The 23,297-nt window shown below is 35.2% G+C and overlaps 1 protein-coding gene across 2 annotated transcripts; it reads right to left on the minus strand.

Annotated features, from left to right (window-relative positions):
* Nucleotides 1-847: 847 nt before the first annotated feature.
* Nucleotides 848-22,580, minus strand: T48 (FU domain-containing protein T48). Of its 2 annotated transcripts, none has more exons than XM_070296171.1 (5): nucleotides 22,257-22,580; nucleotides 3,469-3,796; nucleotides 3,237-3,389; nucleotides 3,033-3,177; nucleotides 848-2,747 (listed from the first exon to the last, which is right to left on the minus strand). In XM_070296171.1, the coding sequence occupies exons 1-5, from the start codon at nucleotides 22,348-22,350 to the stop codon at nucleotides 2,070-2,072; spliced, it is 1,398 nt and encodes a 465-aa protein (XP_070152272.1). In that variant the 5' UTR covers nucleotides 22,351-22,580; the 3' UTR covers nucleotides 848-2,069. The 2 variants fall into 2 exon arrangements, with proteins under 2 accessions (XP_070152272.1, XP_070152273.1); XM_070296172.1 differs by lacking the exon at nucleotides 22,257-22,580 and adding an exon at nucleotides 5,173-5,747.
* Between the last annotated feature and the right edge of the window lie 717 nt (nucleotides 22,581-23,297).

Below are 23,297 nucleotides of genomic sequence, written 5' to 3' on the forward strand. Positions count from 1 at the left end.
GGACATTTTTTTTCTTAGCATCTTTAATCTCTATAGCAATTAATCTAAAATAAGTTTATCGTCTTTAAATCGGAGAGAAGAATAAGAATGTGGTTATGTGGGCGATCACTCATCTATCCGCGCCATCTACATCTATTTTAGAATTAGAGATACACCGCTGGTTGCGTTACTTTGACATCAACATGGTGACATCTATAGTCATCTCCATAGTTTCGTTCCAAAATTTATTTTTTGGAGTAAACTAGTAATTTTAGTGATTATATATATATATATATATATATATATATAATCACTAAAAAGTCAGTACTCGAATATATCGAATTGTTGCTCTTCCGTCTATGTATTTTGTACGTCTATGGTTATCATCGTGATAAATCGCGCATTTTGAACAAATCATTGCAGAAATTGCATATTTTGACGGTTCGAATATCGACTCATCTAGCGATGAGTAATTCTATGTAAATTTAATCGTTAGACATAAATTGTATATTAAATTTGTTTAAAAAAAAATATGTAAAGATGTTATGCTTATTCTGAACGATTGCCATATACTAATAATCTAATACATCGTTCTGTAAAAAAACATGATAACATTTATATTTACATGCATTATATGTGATTATACTTTTATGCTTCAAACATTTTTTTTTCATTTTGAGATTTATTGATAATACGGTGTGAAATAAATAACGCGCATATAAAATAGGCTTTGTAATATTAATTCTGATTAAAAAAAAAATAAATTACAGAAAAGAAACACTTTTCACAAAAGTTATAAACAAAAGTTTAAATATATTAATTTCAAATAATCAAAAATACATTGTTATTTGCAAGTTTCCACTAATATCTATTAATATGTAATTTAATACATTACATTTTGATTCCTAATATGTTAATCAATAACATGTACAAATAATCCTTGAGAGATACTATCTTAAAAAGAAGAAAGTAACAAGGTAGCAAAACTGAGAAAAAAAAGATTTGATTTATAGAAATACATATATTATATATATATATATTTGATACCTTCCTACTTTTAATACTAAAATAATGTAATCAATATTTACAATCAATTTGTACAAGTGGCCATTTTGGCCATATATATATGTAATGACACATCCAACTTAAATGTATCTGTGGTGTACTTATGTACGCGTTCATATAAATAAAATTGTGGCTATGTAAGATTTGTTTTTTTTTTCTCCATTTTGTTATTTAGCTTACATTGCCATGGTAATACAAGAGAAATATAATTCTCTTGAAATTCAGTGTATATGTATAATGAGCATTATATAGCATACATATCGCGCGATTCGAGTAATCAGTTTCATTCTGTGAAACTTCATTGATAATTGTGTACACAAATATTTGCATAATTATAAAATTGTCCCGAAAACAAATAAGAATCAAATAAGTATATAACAGGCGAGATACAAAGAAATAAACATAAAAGTCACAGAAATGCGCTACTTGCGATGTAAAGAAACAGAAACATTGACTAGTATACTATATTATATAATATACAATGATCGTTATTAGACATGTACAATATAGAAATTAAATAAAGACCGATATTTAATACAAGAGTTTTACAATTATTTGGTATCATTACGATTTTTTTTCTATTGCACATATATACTCGGATATGTTCAAATCGAAGGCGTCGTTCGTTGTGACAAAATGACACAATGTTTAGAATATAAATACAGTTTCATAAAAATTGAACAAAATTTGATGAAAATGTACCATTGACGTTAAACATTTTGTGCTAGAACGTTCTAAAAAGACTAAAGAACTTGGATTTGTATTCAACTGACTAATTTTTCACACAATCAATTTTTCCCTGTGTGTGTTTGATTCAGTGAATGTATTCCATATTCTTAGCAATGTTTGTCAGTGCCTTAACGTTGATTAGCACTAAGTAATTCATTGCGGAATATTGTTATCGAAAAACATTTTTAACATGTCTGATTGTCTAAAACGGCGATACTTTGGCGATATGCACAGACAACCCTAATCTCTCTTTTGCAAGTCTTATGTTTGGGGATATGTATTATTATCAGTCGATTTTACAATTCCGTGGTGATCTCGTCTTGCGGCCGGAAGCCGAGAATCGTAAAGTCATCGATGAGATAATCGCGAGCGGGCGACCAGTCAGCTAGAATGGTATAATTGGCCGCTTCCACGGGACTGCCCTGAAACTTCCATTGGGGATTCAGATCGCGATCTAGGCCGTCATTCATCTCGCGCTCGTCGCGCAACGCGCGGACGTTGTTAACCTCCGAGGGCAACGTATCGCCATTGTAGCTGCGACTGAACGCAGAAATTGTCTGAAGTTCTTGGAGATGCGAATCACTCGTCATCCTCGGTCCTCCGCGCTGCTGATTGCTTCCGTAGACCAATGGTGTCATCTGGCCAATCGTCGAGCCATTCGGACTGAGCTTCTCGCCGTTATAAGCACCGGAAGTGCTGTTCTGCCCTAGACTCGAACCGAGCGGGCTGCTGTCCTTTATGTAACCGAGACTCGAGCTCGCTGGACTAATGCTCGACTTGTCACTCGCTTGAAATGTCGCGAGCGGCACGTTTGCTTGGAATGTTGTGAGATTACTGTGAGTGCTTCTAGGTTCATATATGGGTTGATGAACCGGTGGTTGCGACGATGCCATGACCGGTTGCGCCGATAGTGACGGTGTCATTTGCACGGGGTTGCTCGTTGGCTGCTGGAGAAATGTCACGAGCTGAGCCACCTTAAAATTATTAGAAAATGATAAATATATTCGAGGATATTACTTGTGAACGTAAAAGAAAATAAATTGCTCAATCGAACCGTTGTTTAAAGGGAGAAAATTTTATACGACTAACTATCGCCTAACGTATGCTTTTTTGCGTACAGCTGGGTACATATGTGACTCACCGAAGTGCTTTAGGGACTGGCGTGAAAAAGAATTGAAAGTGTAAGATAACATCGATTGCGCTAGTTTATCGTTTTCATTCGATGTATAGAAATAATCGCGTGCAAATAAGAATCTTACTTCTGGAGAACTGTGCCTCTTGTATCTTCTCAACAGCCGTTCTGCCCACGAGAAAAGTCGTTGCCAATCATCGGGTAGGAGCGGTATCTCGTCGTCTCTCCTATTCACGAGAACCAGTATCCTCGCTAGATCGCGTAACACTGGCCTGTAATATCAATTTTTTCGTTAGAAAAATATTCTAATTTTCCGTTGCCATATATATACCTGTACGCTTGGATTCCAACAGCACCGTCTCCGTTATTTCCCGAGTAGTACAACTCCCTGACTTGTCTTCTAGTGTCGTTGAGCATCGCGAGGAAGGTATGGGCTTCTCCACGAAGTGTGGCTAGATGTTTCAGAAATTCTCTCCTTTCCGCGCTGAAATGCGTAAATAGAAAAGCATTTAATGAATCTGCGGCACGGACAACACTGATGAAGAAGTAAAATGAAGATGGACCTGTCTTCGAATTGCTGTGCCAACTTGGCTGCCTTCCTCTTGCGCCGGTGCACGACTATCGCACCGCAGAGAATGATAAAAATGCAGATGGTCGCGCCGGAGACCACCCCAACTAAAATCGCAACCTGGCTACCGGTGAGGCCAAACATGTAGCCGGTTTCCCGACAGATGCGTCCCATATACTCGTCTCGGGTGGACCAGTCGGCGACGAAGCCCGGTGGACAGGTATGCACGCAGATACCTTGATATAGTAGAACGGCGCATCTGGCGCACGTTCCGTCTCTGCACCTCCTGCATCCCGTCTCAGACTCGATGCACTCTCCTGTGCCTGAAATCATTTAAAATTCACAATCATAATTTATTATCCATATCGTTCTCTAGTCGCTTCTAGAGTTAATATATCCTCAAACACTGCATTTTAATCCTTAGATATCTAAGCGTGCTTTAAACCAATATTGCCATTGCTTTATTAATTAAAATTTTGTAAGAAAATGAGAAACTTTTATACCACTAGTTCTCGTATATTTCAGTTGTTTATTTTTTATTGTTGATTGAAGATAGAAATAAAATAGTTATGAGAAAAATTATAAAATTGTGGTTTTTCCTCCTCAAAGATAGCCTTTCAAGGAAAGGTCACTGCACTCGGAAACGTCAACCTAAATGAACCTGAAACTCTTTTTCGCGATAGGTCATCGCCGGACAGAAAAGTTTCGTGTCGTGTAGCGGGTCGTCGTCGAGTCTAACATTCTCGTTTGTAAGTCTGTTACAGCGGTATAGTATATATATACACAATGTGTAAGATACACACAGAGACGATGAAATGTGAATGTTATATTCGTTTGTTGGCAATTGTGTCTTACACTACCATTTCCATTACCCTTTTACGTTTGACCTTGCTATTTCTAATGTTGTAACATCTTTTCTCTAAGTATATGTGTTGCAGTTATTTGCAAGTGTAAGGCAAATTAATATGTAAAATATGTAAAATCAGACCAGCAAGTTGTTTTCACCTATGAAAATTCTTTGATTGGTTTAAAATCTACTTTTAATTCTTTCACAGTGTTAAATTAACAAGCCTTTGGATTAATCTTCAAATTAAAAATCAACAAGAATTTTATTGTACATTATTTGAATAATTATGGAAATCATGAATAATGTAATATGCAGTGATCCCTAAAAATTAAAATATTTCAAAGGGACCGAGGCTTTTGGTAAAAGTAAGTTGCTTTATACCTAGAAAGTACAGCTAGGTACCGATACCCACGTGATATGTGTGTCAAGCATTTGGGCCACTGCTTGGGGCAACGGATCGTTAACCGCGGCAAGAATTCGATTCACACATTGCTTACCTCGTTTCTGCGATATTTCGTCGCATGATTACATTATTTTACGTTACTCTTTTTACCACCCCCCACTTTTTTTTTTTTTTTTTTTTTTTTTACTTTGGAATTTTTGTCAAACATTGCGCGTTTACTATAGACATTATCTTTCGAGTATTTTTCACAATTTTATTTATATAATTTTTTTGGTGAGAAGAAAAAAATATTTACACACACACACACACATACACAATATTCTTTATTAAATATTATTAATGTACATATTTTTTTTTTAACATCTCCATATTTTACTACCATACGAGATTACATCTCGTATGTAATCTTTCAATTATAATTATAATTATCCATCATTCTACCAACGTACCTCTCTTTTTCTCTTTCTCCTTTCTTCCTAGTTACTCTCGTCTCTTTTTTTCTACTCCCGATCAGATATGCACGACGCGGGATCGCGCAATATAATCGAACGGACGCACGCGAGAAAATTGAAAGACCTCGTGGGGGAAATTCGAGGGGCTGCGTTTGGTCCATTAGTACGTGTATGAGGAATGCGGCTGCTAGTTTCTCGATTATGTGGGTCTATAAACGCGCGCGCGTGCTCTGTGCACTTTGAAGCGATGGCCGGTCACATACATTCTCCAAGTTGAGAACACTAGGTCGGGCGTCCGTCGAGTCCCCTTCTCCAGAGAGTGTTGTTCTACGAATCCTGGGTTCGCCTATTTATTTTACATCCTTCGACTCCTCTCGATTCGACTAAGAAACTTTTGCGAACAGAAAGGACGCGCGATTCCTTTTTCAACTTTCTACGGTTTTTTCGCTCACGACAAATAGTTTAACTCTTGGAAAATGTGTCGGATAATTTATTCAAAAAATACATTTAGATAAAGCAATAAAGAATACGAGAATTGTGTGATCATATTATTGAAAGTTATGTTTTACATTGAACAATTATATTATTCGCGATAATAACGATTGATTTCTATCTCGTATTATCCGAGAAAAAGTATCATCGATAATTTAATATTATTTTATGGAGTATTTTGTCTCTTTACATCTAAGATAAAAAAAAACGCAATTTGGAAAATATGCTATTAAATAATATGGCAAATGAAAAAAAATCGGATAGTTACACGAGGTACTTAAAGTAGGAATAGATAAATATATATCGAAAGAATAATGATTAATGTAAAATTATAACTTTAATAATTACTGTTTTAATAATAAAAATATAACGTATACGTAATTAAATCATATAAATTATAATACTTTCTTATATTTTTAAATTTCATATTTTCAAATTTATAATTTATCATGTTATTATATCCTCGTACGATTTTTTTTTTTTTTTTTTTATCTCCATCAATCGACTACTTTTCATGATATCCATGTGCGCATCAGGTAACTTATTGTTAGTAGATTCACCGAGTTGAGTTTTAATTAGATAATTTAAGGTCGAGGAGAAGTCATGTTGCTTCTACATACGGTCTACTTAAATTGTCGCGTAGAATTTTCCATCATTCTCCTAATTATTATTCTATCGTCTTTCATCGTTTACTTAGATACTTTTCGGACAAATTTGTTCATTGGTAAAATGTAATATCAGGAATTCTATTAAGATACTGGACCGTTAATAATTTCGCAAATGTGTGACAAATATCGTCTTTATAAAGACATAGCCGTAGAGTATATTCTCTCTCTCTCTCCCTCTCTCCTCTCCTCCGCTCCTTTCCTCTCTCTTATTTTCCTAATTAATTAATGTTTTTCAGTAGATCGTTTATTTCTGACGCTTCTACTGAATGACTAGTATCCTACGTATTCAAAATATATGTACGTGCATGTGTATGTGTGATTAAAATTCAGTATATTACGCTAATAAGCTAACCGAATTAAATCCCACCATCGTCAACTTCGTTTTTCCAACTTTTATTTTTTTTTTTTTTTTTTTTATGCATGTTTTCTATAATACTAACCCACATTCACAGGCCATAGTAGAGACAAACTTTCGTGATGCTCGTACACGATTAATTTATGCGAAATTTAACACATCGATCATTAAACGTCCTCTCTGAATTACGAAGTTACGGTTTCGTGCAAGGCCACGCGATGATGAATCGTAAACATAGAATGTAAATCTTTTTAGGCATACTAGGCTCGTATGTCAATCGCGATCGTATGCACTTCGGTATATGTATATGCACGACGCTTGTCAGGAGTACAGTTACTTCACAGGCATGATAGAGAGGACGAGGGAGAATCGGAGAGATGGGATCAAGTATCTCGCAAGTAGGTGCGAATCTGACCAATTAGTTTCGAATTTTTTCATGTAGACTCCCTCGAGAGTCTACGATTCGAGATTCAATTCCTCTTAATACTGAAGCGATTATGAATCATTATAAATATACACGCATACGTACATTGTCGAATCATTGAAAGTATTCACGCCGAGATTCGAAAACAGCTCAATTAGAATAGATACTTTACAAGCTTTATAAATATATACCCCACAAAAAAAAGACAAAATTAATTTGAATTCGCTAATACAAATTGAATTCGATCCTATCGATAAACGACAGCATCATATCGTTATCGTTGTCGTTGTCTACGAAATGATACTTTTTTTTCTTCTCCTTGTTGTCTCTCCTTTTATTTTCCTTCTTCTTTTACCTACATCCGCAAAATCCCAAAACCTCAATATCAAAAGTTGCTTCCCACGTTGGTATTTTTTGTGAGATCATTAACAGAAGCTTATTAATTAGCCAGATAATAATATTAAATTTGCTTTATTGTGTTGTTGTTCGTTTGCTGAATACTGGAATATTTTTCATTCAGAAACACTTGTTGAGAACAGAAGAGTGTTTTTTCATTATTTAGGATAATGATTTAACGGAATGATAGACTTACGTTTTACTAATCAATTATTATCATTAAGAGATATGACTAATGATAAAAGTTATTGTAAATAAAAAAATGTATGTTAATAAAGATAAAAAAAAACAAGAAAAACGGAGCAGATAATAATAAATATATATATATATATATAGAATACACTATATTTTTGTATAAAAAAACTAATTTCAATTTATAAGATTTATAAAAAAATAAAGTTATGTTTCATATTGGATATTGATTTTTTTACAAAATGAAAGAAAATACATGCAAGTAAATATCTAGACATAAGATCAAGCACCCAATTTGCATATTGCACTTTCTATTCATGAACTCATTACATAATAAAACGCAGCATTATCCACAGTAATCGTGAGAGTGTGCTTCGAGTGATATACCAAGTTTTATTTTATAATCACGTAATCGCTGATTGTTACTGAATACTGATCAAAAATTATTCAAAATTGCCGTTACTTGTCGAAAGGCATTTTTTCCCATCATGCGTGCGAGATCGAAAAAAATGACGCCTTTATTACAGTTATTGCCGCATGCATCAGCAGACATCAAATATCGACATTTTACGCCTCTCTCTCTCTCTCTCTCTCTCTGCAATAATCTAAAAAGTTTCATTAGAGGTAAAGTGCACTCGAAACGTTCAATAATGAGCACAGAGATTGCAGCGCACATAAAAAGAAAAACAAAATTTGATTCGTCATTTACATGGAGAAATAAAAAATGAATACAACGTACATTAAAAAATATATCGTCATATGACATAAAATTTCGACTTTTATCAATCAAATTAAGTAATAAAGCAGAAAAATAATTCAACATTAATTTAAATAAGGATTTATGTGTTAAAAGATTCAAAATATACAATATATATAGCTCTCTTTTAAAAAACTTACATTTACAAGTAATTAGAGAGGAAAGCGCTACAGAGAGAGTCTTCTTGAGATAAATATAGGAAAACGAGAAGATCAACGCTTCCGTGTGCAGTTCTGGCGAAAAAGACTTTAGCGAGCGCTATATTAACATAGAACAAATTCCGTCGATATATTTCGCGGATCATTGGAAACTATTTATGTACGTTCCAGCGATCAGACGGGACCAAAGCGATCGCGGTGGTTCGTGCCTGCATCGGATAAAGGCACATCCACTTGACTATCAGGAAGTACCATTACTAGTCAGGTGAAACTTCTCTGACATGGGTTGCACTGTTGCTATAGCTAGCCACTTGTAATACCTAACAGTGATTTACGTCAGCGTTTCTCAACCTATGTCGCTTTTCTCGTAAATGACGACGACATACGCTGATTAGAACTTTCAAGCAATTTCCCCGAACCACTTAATCTAACGCAGGATATTCTGCGTAGAGAGAAAGAGAGAGAGAGAGAGAGAGAGAGAGAGAGAGAGAGAGAGAGAGAGAGAACGGTATAAATTATACTATGATAGAAATGATGTGTGATTGTAAATGATAAAAATGAGAGAGATGAATTGGCGATTATAAAAAAAGATGTAAAGACAAAATTAAACATTTCGTGAAAATAAAAGATTACATGCCCCTTGCTTAGCACTCTATATTTTTATAAAAGAGATTTTTAGGAGATTAAAATTATATTTAAAAATATTACGCACGAGATTTTTAATTTGATTTTGATAATGCTGAAAGGAGGAAAGAAATTGAGAAAAATTGTTCTAAAAAATATCTTTTCCCCGTTTAAAAATTATATACTAAAGTTATGCGTATATAAGTAATAGAGATAGATATTTATAATATATACAATCACGATTTTACATTTATATTTCACGAGATTATTTCTTTCTCTCATTCCTATTTTCTGGACAGCGCCGTAAATAACTCGGCACAGTTAGCCAATAAATCCGCTTACGTGATTTTAATTTTTTGTTTATGTCGAAAGTACTCACAGCATATTATATAAAACTTGATACTAGACAAATCCCACTTGTCTATAAACCTGCACTATTAATAATCTCATGATTCTTGTAACCAGATACGTGCGTTTCAGCCTTCTAGCATTTTTCACTGCCTAAGTAAAACGGGTATTTTACGACACGGACCGATTTATAAACACCAACATAAAAGTACTCGCTATCTAGTCTCTTTTCCAAATCAATATTTTTCAAATGTGGTACTAAACTTTCGTTAACAAAAATTGGTCAACTATTTAAAAATTAGATGTACGTCAACTACAAATAAGGTATCAATTGTCTTGTTGTTTTCGAAAAATATATATATCTATATTAAATATAATATATTATACAAAAGCATATTATATAATAAATATATATATATATATATATATATATAATGCTTTTATTGCAAAACTTTATTACAACATGCGTTATAAAACGTTTTACAGAGAAAGAGTATAAAAGCAATTTATGGTCCTCGCATACCGTGCAATAATTAAATTATTCATATAGAGCATCAAAAGTTTTAGACATTTCTTTTAACCATCTTCAATGTCGATTTTCAAAGTAAATTAATTTTTTCTTTACCAAAGATGTATACGAAAAATCATAATTTACTGTAACTTGTTTCAATTTTTAACATTATATATTTTTCTAATTGTCTAAAATTAAAATTTTTCTGAAACCTATTAAATTAATTAAAGAATATGATTTCATTATCTATTTATTTCACAAAATCTTAGTTTGCGATGTACTTTTCATTCTCGTTCGTTTCAAATTATTCAAAAATTTTTAATGCCTCGACGTTACAGAAAATTAATTTAAACTAAATAAAGATTTCTATAAAATTTTAAGATTCCTAATAATATCCTAATATTTATACTAAAAAATTTCTAAAATAAAAGAATTTCTTATATTATAAAAGAAAAATGTCTGTCTCCTATTTTTAAATTTTCTAGAGATTTATACTAAAAGACTATTCCACATCAATTTCTGCGCATGATCTACAATGTGCAAATGTAAATGCATTTGGTGCCCACTTATTTTCAGATACATTCACCTCCTGCTCGATATTCGATTACACGAGTAACCGACGCACTTTCGAACGTGCGTGACGCCGATTGAGAACCGCTGCAAGGCCGCCGAAAGGCCGATAATTCACAGATACGATGACTCTATCGCAAAAGTAAAACGCGCCAGTTAAATACGAAACATATTAGGTGTACAACTTTGCTTCCGCCGTTTTTTTCCCGAAATTCGAGGCTTTATTGTAAAAAACTGGTTATTGCTTGTTGAGTCACTCCCAATGATCGTGCCAATTCTTTTTGACTTTGACTCGAGTCTTCATTAAGTAGTGCCTCCAATTCTGCATCTTCGAAAACCTTCTCTCTTCCACCGCTATGCCGGTCTTCGACGTGAAAATCACCGTTCTCGAAGCGTTGAAACCACTCGCGACACGTTCTTTCACTAATAGCGGCTTCACCATAAGTATTTGAGAGCATTCGATGAGCCTCAGCCGCAGATTTCTTCATATTGAAGCAGAAAATTAAAACCTTCCGCAAATGACGAGAATTTGGCTCGTAAACTGACATTTTCAATCGAGAATAACTTTATGACGCGGACACAAATCGACTAATGTTTCTATGGGGTTATGTTGACAGATGCCCAAGTTTATCACATGACGTCTATGATCTATTTATTTCGACCACTACTTACCGCTAAAGTCATCTATAGGAAAACGGCGGAAGCAAAGTTGTACACCTAATAAAAACGAGTACATATATCGTTTGCAAAGAACAACCGTTTAAAAGATTTAAGAGAGTACGAGATAGTTTAAACTAGCGCGCGTTGCGCACTGACGTTTCAAGTTTATTAAATTGTTCAATCGGCTACGTAGATGCGCTTTTTAAGAAATAATCTCTTTATCTTGGATCGATTAAGAAAATCAACGGATGAATCGAATTTTTAATTTATACATTGCGTCGTTTTTTGAATTTATTAATCATAGTTGCACACACCGATATAGATAAGTGTATATATTTTTAAAAAAGTTTTACTTTTTTGAAAACAAGATATAATTTGATTTCGTATATGTTTTCATAATTTTTCACCCGTTATTATGTATTGTATATCTCAAGATGTTGAAATGTTTTAATGGCGAGACACAATCTCTCATAAATATACCACTCGGTCCTCAAAAGAGATGTTACATAAATGAGCCATAATAAAAGACGTAACAGGAATAATTAGTGTCTCGTCGGCTGTGAATTTACTTAAAGTATTTCTTGGGAGATTCGAAACGGCGAAATTAAGTTTCGCAGATTCGCGTACTTTTTCATAACGACGTCCATCCATCGCCTCTAACAATCAAATACTTATTACCACGAGTATATACGCGTGTTTTGCGATATAATACAAATTCTATCAAATTTATATCTAGCTGTCAGACAATTAAAAAAAAAAAGTGTTGCATTGTCAGCGTTCAATCGAAAGACACTCAATGATGAAGAAATCTATTACTTTTTCAAAAAAGAGAATGTTAATGCTTCTGCACGAATGAGAAAATATAAAATGCCGTCATAGAAGATAGAGATATTTTTAGCTGTACGATCTTTTAATCAGCGATATACGTACGAATGGTATAAGAACGACAATAAAACCCCCTCCTCCCTTCCTCCCTTGACATTTATTTTTATAATATTATTAGTAGGAGAGTTGCGATTCCGTGAAGTCACCGCGCGATAGCTATGCGCGATAATCGTCTTTGTTAATCGTGGAAAATTAATTTTGCTACGCTTTCACGCGCATCGCACGTAAGCGTCGTATGATTCTACTACCTCTGTAATCTGAGCGATGAGCGCATAATTCGCGTCTCGCTGCGTAAAAATACTTTACATCCGTGATATTTTAATGTCGACTTCAGTTGTACGATCTTTTGAAATTACGCACGAGATATAGGATGTAATAGAATTTGATATTTCGTTGAATTTCGTTAAAATCGCGGGAGAAATTTAGCAGCATGTTTTTAAAATTTAATTACTGTACAAGTTGCATGGATTTATTAACGCTATTTGTAGATGAGAAATATATTCAAATTTAATTGTAGAGAATATAATAACGAATCTCTATCAAATTTATTTATTATATTTTGTATATAAGAAAAATATATTTATATCGTACATGTAACAGAGATTTTAGACACATGTATTAGTTTCATCGTTATCGAGAAGATTCACGGTCCTATGTATAATTAATTGATTATTTTAGAAAGGAAAGAGAGAAATGTATGCGCGATAATTTCGCGCTTAGAACGATTATATTATCCAAACATGGAAAAGTATTGCACATGCACGTGCGGGAGGCTGGAGCATCTGTTCACCATCCGTTTCGTTAGCCAATTGTGGCTTGTTAATTTCACAGCGAGTCGTTGCCTCGTGCTAATTGAACGCCTTAACAAATTTCAAACGGGTACAAGTGCCAAAAGGACACATGTATACGCGACCCAAGAACCATATTATTTAACGTCTATTATTATGAGACGTATGATCTTTTTATGCGTGATATATCGTATGTGTTTTACGCGTGATATATTGTAAATGAAATTAATTTTATCTTCAACATTGTATACCGTACAATTATGTAAATATTTCATTTTATACAGACAAAGAGAAAGAGTTTAGAGAAAGAGACTCTCTCGAAGATACACTGAGCTGCTTTTCTTCGCATCGATGCATGATGCAGCCTTGCTCGCCATTTCTGTTAGCAGAATAATATTCGGTGTACAACTTTGCTTCCGCCGTTTTCCTATAGATGGCTTTAACGGTAAGTAGTGGTCGAAATAAATAGATCATAGACGTCATGCGATAAACTTGGGCATCTGTCAACATAACCCCATAGAAACATTAGTCGATTTGTGTCCGCGTCATAAAGTTATTCTCGATTGAAAATGTCAGTTTATGAGCCAAATTCTCGTCATTTGCGGGAGATTTTAATTTTCTGCTTCAATATAAAGAAATCTGCGGCTGAGGCTCATCGAATGCTCTCAAATATTTATGGTGAAGCCGTTATTAGTGAAAGAACGTGTCGCGAGTGGTTTCAACGCTTCAAGAACGGTGATTTTCACGTCGAAGACCGGTATAGCGGTGGAAGAGAGAAGGTTTTCGAAGATGCAGAATTGGAGGCATTACTTAATGAAGACTCGAGTCAAAGTCAAAAAGAATTGGCACGATCATTGGGAGTGACTCAACAAGCAATAACCAGTATTTTACAATAAAACCTCGAATTTCGGGAAAAAAACGGCGGAAGCAAAGTTGTACACCTAATATCCACTGCAACAGATCGTGCATATCGCGCGTCTAATCATCGCATTGAATCAGCACGTGCATTTAATAACATGCTCGTTGCATCTTTTTCACTTCTATATTTTTTATTTCGCAAAATTGTCGCAACAAACCGCGAAATGTTTGTTGCACGCTAATGCAGGCGAGACTAATTAAACTCCGAGAAAGTGTGCGGCCACAATGTCGAAATGTATAATTCCGAATTAAATTCGCGATCGTTATGAGAAGGGAAAATGGGAAAACGGGGTAGGGGGAGGGGGACATCCGGTCTGACGATTTACATACAATATTATTCAAACTCGTTCCTGAAGCGCGACTTATGGATTGTCCGGCAAGTTTCTGTCAAGTGTCAGAAGTAGGTCGACGTAATTGAAATAGATGAGAGAAACTAATTGCCGTAAAGAGGACAACGGGGATCCGCCGTCATTTCCGAATACAAAGAGACAATTTCGTAGCATATACTTATCACGCGATAGTCTCCAATTTCATCTGACAAGTGGTCTTTAGGATTGATAAGAAAGATGACAGGTGGTACGATTTTATTCCAGATTATTAGATATCTGAAATCGAATATTCTTGACGAGAATCTAGCCTGATAATGATAACATTTTAATGTCGAGGAATTTTAAGTACATACGATATTCTATTCACAATTATTATAATATAAACTAAGAATATAAAATATATATGTTCGCTATATACATATAATATTATATATACTTTATATATTTAAACTTAAAAGTTGCAATAAATTAAATGTAAAAGAACATAAAAAATTTAGAGGACGCAGGACGCAGCTATTATTCATCGCTAGGAATTCAAGTATAAGTATCTTTCCTTAATATTCGATAACATTTTCAAGTACTTGCATATTTATTTTTATACGCTTGAATATATGTGTATCAAGTTATGGCTTATATAATGTTTCTATACCAAAAATTTCAATTTTGCGAAAGTTTTAATGAAGTAAACATCTACTAATGATCTCTACTAATGATCGAGTATTACACACGCGTATAACGTGTCTTTTAAAATAATAAGCTTCTTAAAGAATATAAAAATATATGTATTTTAATCTTTATGGAATCTTCTATCACCTTTCATATATTTATATTTATCCATCGCTCGCCGAACGTTACCCGCTGAATGCGAACGAAATATGCGCGAAAGGAGGAACAGTATCGACCAAAACGGCGATTGGTTAACGATCGGTGGAAAGGAGAAACCCTCGTCGCGTCTGGTCGCGTCTTCGTAGAGGGACCTCACGCGATGAACGCGGGAACGCACCCTCGCATCCCTCGCGCTTTATCGATCGTATCGCGGAAACGCAGGTGACCATTGTGTTGGATCGGCGATTCGAGGGCGCAGATGTGGCGCATGCCGACCTATGTAAGTACAAGTACATAACGTGCGCGTGAGAGAGAGAGAGAGAGAGAGTGTGTGTGTTTCCATTTAAATCCGGCGAATAACGAGCGAAATAAAATCGCCTCTTCTTTTTAATATACGTCATTTTATAACTGTCAGTTCCGTAAAAGAGATCGAGTAGCTCGCGCGAAAAGGAAAGAGGGAAAATAACTCTAGGCGCGCGTACGGCGCAGATTTATTCCCTCGATTCCGGGGTCGTGATGATAATCTATTCATGATAATCGGCAGCTGATGACGAAAACCGCAAGAGACACGGTAGCAGTGATACGATGCGGTTGTCGTAGAAAAGACGTGATTGGACAACTAGGCGGTTACGATATCTACATGTGTGTGTGTGTGTGTGTGTGTGTGTTTGTGCGTGTATATACGATTATTTGTGTGTCTTTAAAATCAGCTGTTACCTCTCGAATCAATTTGTCCCTACGCGCGTTCCTTTCCATCCATTTTTCTCAGTTTTAACTCTTTCCTCGTAATGTTAATATCATAACGTTATTGTACTAATACAAATTAATAACACATTTCTTTTTGTTTATTCAACGTCTGATAAACGAGACAAATTAGTTGAATGAAAGAACGCATTGTTTCGCCCTTTTTTCGGGAGAGAGATAGCAGTGAAAAACTTTAATCGCGTGCGTGTGTATGCAAGATAAGGCGGGAAATGACAGAAGGATGCAGATGTCTCACGAGTTACCAGAGCCAAGACGGAAGTGGACACGAACCGGATACCGATAGCGAGCTCGCGCGCGCCTTCTGGCTCGTAAAAAAAAAAAAAAAAAAACGCACATTTAGACGATAAAGGTACGCTTTCTTTCTATTCTCGTGACGAACGGAAGAACGCACTCCCGAGTGCGTGTACGACGCGTTAGAATGTCTATGGTGAAAGCACGCGTCTGCATCTCGCATAGTGATACATAGAAATTTATTTTATATTTAAGACTGGTCCAGGATATAAAAAAAAAAAAAAAAATCGTGCGACGCATATTTTCGCGACAAAAATTTATTACATTGGATTACACAAAAAAATACAGATTTTATATACAGGGTGTCCCATTTTAAAGGACCCATTCAAATATCTATTATTTGTTTTTTTTTGCACTAATTAATTTGTCTTATTATTCTGTACATAGAAGTATTACGCGGTAAGATTATCAAAAACTAAATATTTTACGAGATATTTAATTTTTTATATCAAAATATGTCAGATTGAAATATAAAATAACTCAAAAAGTACTTAATAAAAAAATACTTTATTATAGCGTTTTGGAAAGCTCTCGATGTCAGCTACAAGAATACTAAATAAAAAATAGGGGGTTTCCATTTAAGATTTTAAAGTTGACCTTCACATGACCTTCAAATGATTTTCCAAGATCAAATCATTGTCACCGTCTTATGGCCCCCTTGAAGCCACACAACTTTTGTTTGAAACATTTTTCGATTTAACGCAGTGTTTCTGAGATATTTGAATGGATCCTTTAAAATGGGACACCCTGCATGTATAAATTCAATTTATGATTTTTTTAAATTATTGTCCGCGCGTGAAATATCTCTCGCGAAAGGAGATAATTGAAGGGAATCGTCACCGAATATATCGCAAACGTCACATTGCGGATTTTAATACAAATACCTATTCACTTTTCTTATTACATTGGATATGATTCCTTGATATCGATGTCTTCTAAGCTTTTTCATCTTCGAGAAAGAATACGCGAATACTTTCACGATTCCACTCTACGAGTACACATGTTTATTGCTTAAAACTGATGCACTGTAGAATAAAGAAAAGTTTTGAAAGGCATCCCCGTTAGAGGAGAGACGGATCTCGCGGCGGCGCGATATGTTGATTTTGCTAGTTTGATTTTTATCGCGAAAGGAGAAAATATAAACGGCAGCGACGCGCAGCAGACTTTGAGCGTTGCACAGAGAGGAGCAGATGGATTGCGCTGGATTCGTAGAAGAAAACGGTACTTTAGAGAATCAAATAGTTACTCTTTCTTTTGAAAGAGAAAGAGAGAGAGACTGAAGAGAGAGAATGAGAGACTATATCTCATCTCTATCTACGGAACCGTCACCTGACCGCTATATACCGGTCAAAAAAGTCTAGATTCCCGCTTACCTACGGTTCTCGAAGATCGAGCAAGATTCGAGATAAGAAGATCTCACGAGTAAGAATGTTCCGTTAACCTTTCCAGCCAACGCTTATACGGAATGTTTTCACTTTGACTAGCGTGACTCGTAAACAAATAAAGTTTGATTCGATAAAGTTTTATATTTTTCCGAATCGGAAAAAAATAATAATTCTAAAGACAATGGAATGATGCGGTAGAAATAGCACAAATGATCAACGTAATCGTGAAAAATTCTCGCGGGGGGTTCTCTCGTTTACTTCGAGGATAAACAAACCCTTAATTCACGTCTCATTTGCCTCAAATTTGTCGCGCGTACAGAAAGCGTTATAAAATCACGCTGCGAGAATAATTCGTTTCGCACGTATATGCGAAACAATGTAACTGATAGAACGGCGGTCGTACGATCTTGCTAATTACGAAAACTCCAGGGTAATCTTCTCATCTGGCCGATAATAGTTAACCGGCATTGGGCGAGCTCACAGGATGCTGCCGCTCATCATCGCAGTGACGACGATGTTACGTCAATGACGCGTGTCGCATGCGGATCGCGGATCCCGGACATGCTGTCCCGGGGGCCCCCTGGCCCCGGGCCCCGATTGGCACGGCATTCGAGAAGGAGAGAGAAAGAGAGAGCAATTTTACGACGGAGAAAATGAGTGTCGGTGGTCGGTGTAGATGTAGAGTAATGTAATATGTAGAAAAGCATATGTATATCCGCGCGAATCACGCGCGAAGGGGAAGGATGAGGTCGAGGATTGCGAAATTGCGTTCGTGGCAGTCGGAACGTTATCGTAACAATGAACCGGAAGCCTGGAGAAGAGTGTATTCCGCAGCTAACTGTCGCACGATTAAAGCCTATTTTAGAGATAATTTGTTATTCGCCGTGGTTGATCCGAGATTGTCATTATGATCCGTAAATGTCATTATCGAGCTGTATCAATTTTCAATTTTATGTATTTTAAATCTTACTTCAAATCTTATATATCGTAGTTTATATCATAAATTTATTTAAATACAATTGAATTGTTCGCTTTAGGAAAGAAGTTTTATGTCGAAAATGGATTTTCACCTCTTAATGTCCTAATTTTTGAATTTCTTAAAAAATAAGGACAAACATTTGAAAAATGAGACTCTTTCTAAAAATTCTCTCTCTAATTCAAGCATAATAAGTCGAATCGTAAATATAATTCTCTCGAGAAAAATATATAATGAGAAATTATTTAATTAATATATTTTAAATTAATAAAGAAAGAGATGAAATTTTTCATATTATCTTAATTCGCAAACGCAAATTATAATTGATTTCTCAAATCTATTATTATAATTTTTGTTGACGATATGTCTATAAAATAAACTTATTAACGGAAGACATCCGATGTTAGATCATTTGACATTCGACGATTACAAATTTCTCAATTTGTCATTATTTGTTCCGACAATTTAGTTGACATTTGGACGAGACGTTTGTCTTTTTAATAGATGCCGATAATCGTCAAACTTTCACTATATTCGGCTCGATACTATGGCTTGATTTTTACATCGTTCTAGCCATAATATTGAACTTATCTTTAGTGAAATTGTACGCAATTCGTACGTGTGGACGCGCGTGTTATAGGTGGAATAAAGCGTCCATTAATGTCTTGGAAAAAGATAAAATAAAAGGGAAAACCGTGGCAAAGAAAATTTGCGTACATCGATATGTTCAAACTCCGCGTGCAATAAGATTATCCAAAATACGTATACAGACTCATGGTCGATTCTCCAAGTGCACGAGAGCTTAAAATCTATTCCAGCCAGCATTCAAACTGAACATTCGGATGTAAGGGTACTATACCCCGTACTCTCCTTTCCTTCAACACGATCCTGCGATGTTGATGGTCCATCTCCACCGGTCAGGATCGTCATCGCGACGAGTTCTCCAAGTCTTCTCGCGTCTTACTCGCAGCACAGTTAAGAGCATGAGCATCTAGCGAACGCGAAAACATTTCTCGTCCCTTCACTCTCACAAACGAAACAGACACATCGACCTAATCGCGCTTCAATAGCCTCAGTGGCGTAAATTAAGCGAGTCCTCTATCCCTCACTCTAAACCTATGTAAGCTATTAAATCGGATATTGAAAATTTGATAGTATATCCGAATCTAGCAGGAATCAATATCTCAATATCAAAGAAATCGTATCGAGAATTCCTGATATTTAATTACAACTATAATTCCATATAACTATAATTGTATATATTTTTGATATATATATAAAATTATATATCAGCCAGAAATAAGTTAATTACATAATTTTTATTGTTACGAGATATTGTTCGCTCACTTTAAACTTTAAAAGATCTCGATATCATGAAAGAAATAACGAAGGAGGCTCGCGCGCTTAACGAGTACAGATTACAGCTGTAGATTAAAACATCTCACTACAGAATTAGTCTCCGTACGGTTGTCATGTCCCTAGGATAACTGCGATCTGCGATAAAAGTCGACGATTCCCTTTCTACAGCGTAGCACTCTACGCCATTGACGCAAGCACAAGCACATAAATACACGGGAGAAGCGAGCAACAGTGCGAGAGGATTTCTGGTGCAATGCACCTGTGAACTCGCGGAAGGGCATTGTGCAACAATTAGAGGCGGCTGTGCCGAGCCACAGGCCATTGCGGTTCGTGTCTTTAGGAAGGAATGATTCAGGCATCCGTCAACGCGCCAGGACATTACGGAAATACCAGATAGATCGCGCAGGGACACTTAAAAAATGTCCTGCACAAAAATATCTTCCCTCTCGAGAATGCTACCACCGTTGAAAATTATTCCACAAATTTGCCATTAAAACTAACAAGCGTAAGCTATTATTATAATCCCAAAAATCATATGAAATTCAAGACGAAACTCACAGATCCGGAGACGATTACTCCCCCTTTCATCACGCGCGCGTTTTACGCGACGTGAAACCGGCGAGACGTACAAACAACGATAGTCTCCAAGGGAGATCCGACAGAGGTTTGTCACGAACACGCAGTCTCTTAATTTAGGAATGCTTAATTAAGCTGTACAAGCAATTTAAATGCTCAAAAGAGAATAAAGATGTCGCTTTGAATTTATTACGCTAAATTAATAGCGAGAGAATGTGTAATAAAATTTAGGTTTCGAACGAAACGATTGACTTTTAAGTAAAGTTTAAAATAAAGAATTGCAACTCACAATATTAATAAAAGAAGAGGGAGATAGAAACATATTTTTTTTTATTTTTATTTTTACTTTTTCCCGGAGAACTTGTCCGTGAGAAACACATATTTTATTCTAAAAAATATTAAATTTAACGTTATGTTTAGTACAAATTTAGTTAAATAAATTATATAAATTAACTTGATTAAAATGTTTGCCTCGACGCTATGCACGCAGCATTACATCAATATGATTTACGTTATGTAATTTTAATGTGACAAATAAATTAATAGTAAATTATAGTGTTAAAGTTTGTTATTCATGTAGCACAATAATTTAATCTCTATGCGTGCAACTTTAATTAATCCTTTAGCTAATTACGCTCGAGATACCTTACTTCAAACCAGCGTATATCTTGCGCAACACCATACAACGAATGCGCAACTTTTTAAAGAAAATCCATCGAATAAATATTACGCGTAAACATTTTGCGTATATATATATATATATATTTCAAAAAATATCATTAAATATATATTATAAAATCGCTATAATAGCGCTCAGCATTGAATGTAAATAACTAATTTTCTAATTTAATCTCATTCTTTATAAAAAATCAAATCACGCATTATAATTAACGTAGTATGCGCTAAATTCTTCGCGCGAATTGAAAATCAGCAATTTCTTTTATGTGTAGCGCAGCAATGTTTCAAGGCAACGCGTTATTCAATATCGTCAGTGTATCTATATACACGTAACTTTTACATCAAACGTGTACGTATACGTACGTGTTGCTTCGTAATCGCTTACAATGAAAAGACGCGATAAAAAATTGACACGCAACGCGCGAGAACCACCGTATACATCATATAATATAATGTAGAGAGAATAGTCTATTATTATTACAATAACTGAAAAGCAAAAATAATATTCTACGTTAATAAATAAATCAAACGAACTTTTGTTATATCGAAAGCTTCGCTTTCAAGAGAATCGAACGATACGCTTTTCGTTTTCTTTGACCTTGAATAATTTTCAAAATTTCATTATACCATAGATTGGATCGATGAAATCGTATCGACAATTATGTGTATCGGAACATGACTAAAAAGATGCGATATTTAATTTAAGAAAATAAAGATAATCTCGATATTTTACATACACATACGCACACGCGAATAAAATATCTTAATTATTTTATATTATTTCTTTTAAATGGGCGGGGGGGGAGGGGGTATGTGAAATTTCATTATTTTCGATAGTTTTGTTGTTGAAAGATACATTATATACTAAATAATAATAAGTAGTAATAATTTTCAAATTATATTCGTGGCAATGTAACAAACATCATTAATTAATTGATCAAGCTTAATAACGATTATTTCGAAAGAAATTTTATTTTACACTTTCGATTTACTTTTTTTCAACGATCGACCATTCTGTATTTAAACGACGCTTTTAGTTATCGTGTACACACGATGACGATCCCACGTGTGCGCGCATTGTCACGAGATGTCAAAATGTCAAAGCATCAAGTTTTTTTTTGTTTTTTTTTTCTCTCTCTTTTTTCTCTTACCTGGTGTCTCGTCCTGAGCCAGGCTGTAATCCGCGAGACATGCGAAGAGGAACGCGACACCAAACTGTATCAGTAGCGTCGCCAGGTTACCCATTTCTCCGAGTCGACATAATTCCCTCGTTATGATGACAAGAGAGAGAGAGAGAGAGAGAGAGATCGCTACGCGAGATCGCGCGAGTTCATAATCCGTCCCGTTACACTTTTCTCAGCAGTGAGCAACAACGCGTCCACTCCGCGCCACGTTCGACAGCAGACTACAAGATTGCATACTGCATAATCCGCGTACCGCGCGAGAGCGCGAGACACGAAACACGAGACACGAGACATGAGACTGCGGCGCTTGTGTCGTGATTCATTCCGGCAGGTTACCACGTTACCAGCCGTGTTGGCGCCGTCCTCTTACGATCGATCCGCGAACTAAATAACAATTCGTTCGTGCAAATATACGTATCTACATGTGTGTTATGTCATGATGTGTGTGAACGAATATAGAATGAAATAATGAATTTACGTATGTGTAAAAAAAATATAGAGTAAAATTTACTCCTATTTACTCGGAAAATAAATTTATAAATTTACCTATAAATTTCTCTCCTATTTATTTAGCAAGTAGGCGAGATTGTGCGTTGCCATTTGAATTTTGTTAATCGACACTTTATAATATATGCAGTACATATATGTTACGACGAACATTCGATATTCTCACTTCTCGTACGAAAAACACCTACGATAATATTTCGATGCGCGCGAGAGAACTTTTAAATGGTAAATAATCGAAAAGAGATACGAAATGATTGTCAAGATATAAACTGAAGATGACTCGACGGGAAAAAGAGCCAGTTTGAATAGATTTTGGACGACCTCGTGTGGCAAAAGCGCGAAATTCCAAACGAATAAAGTTAACCAATCAATAAAATACACAAGTCTAGTGAAACTATAGTGACATTAGATAAAAAAAACAAAACTATTGACAATAGAGATTAATCGAATTCGAGAACTGTATCGATCTTTTAACAAATATATCGATTAACCTATATAAAA

Source organism: Polyergus mexicanus, unplaced genomic scaffold (assembly GCF_030449975.1).
Source record: "Polyergus mexicanus isolate NDT 795.1 unplaced genomic scaffold, iyPolMexi1.0 SCAF_5, whole genome shotgun sequence".
Taxonomy (NCBI): domain Eukaryota; kingdom Metazoa; phylum Arthropoda; class Insecta; order Hymenoptera; family Formicidae; genus Polyergus; species Polyergus mexicanus.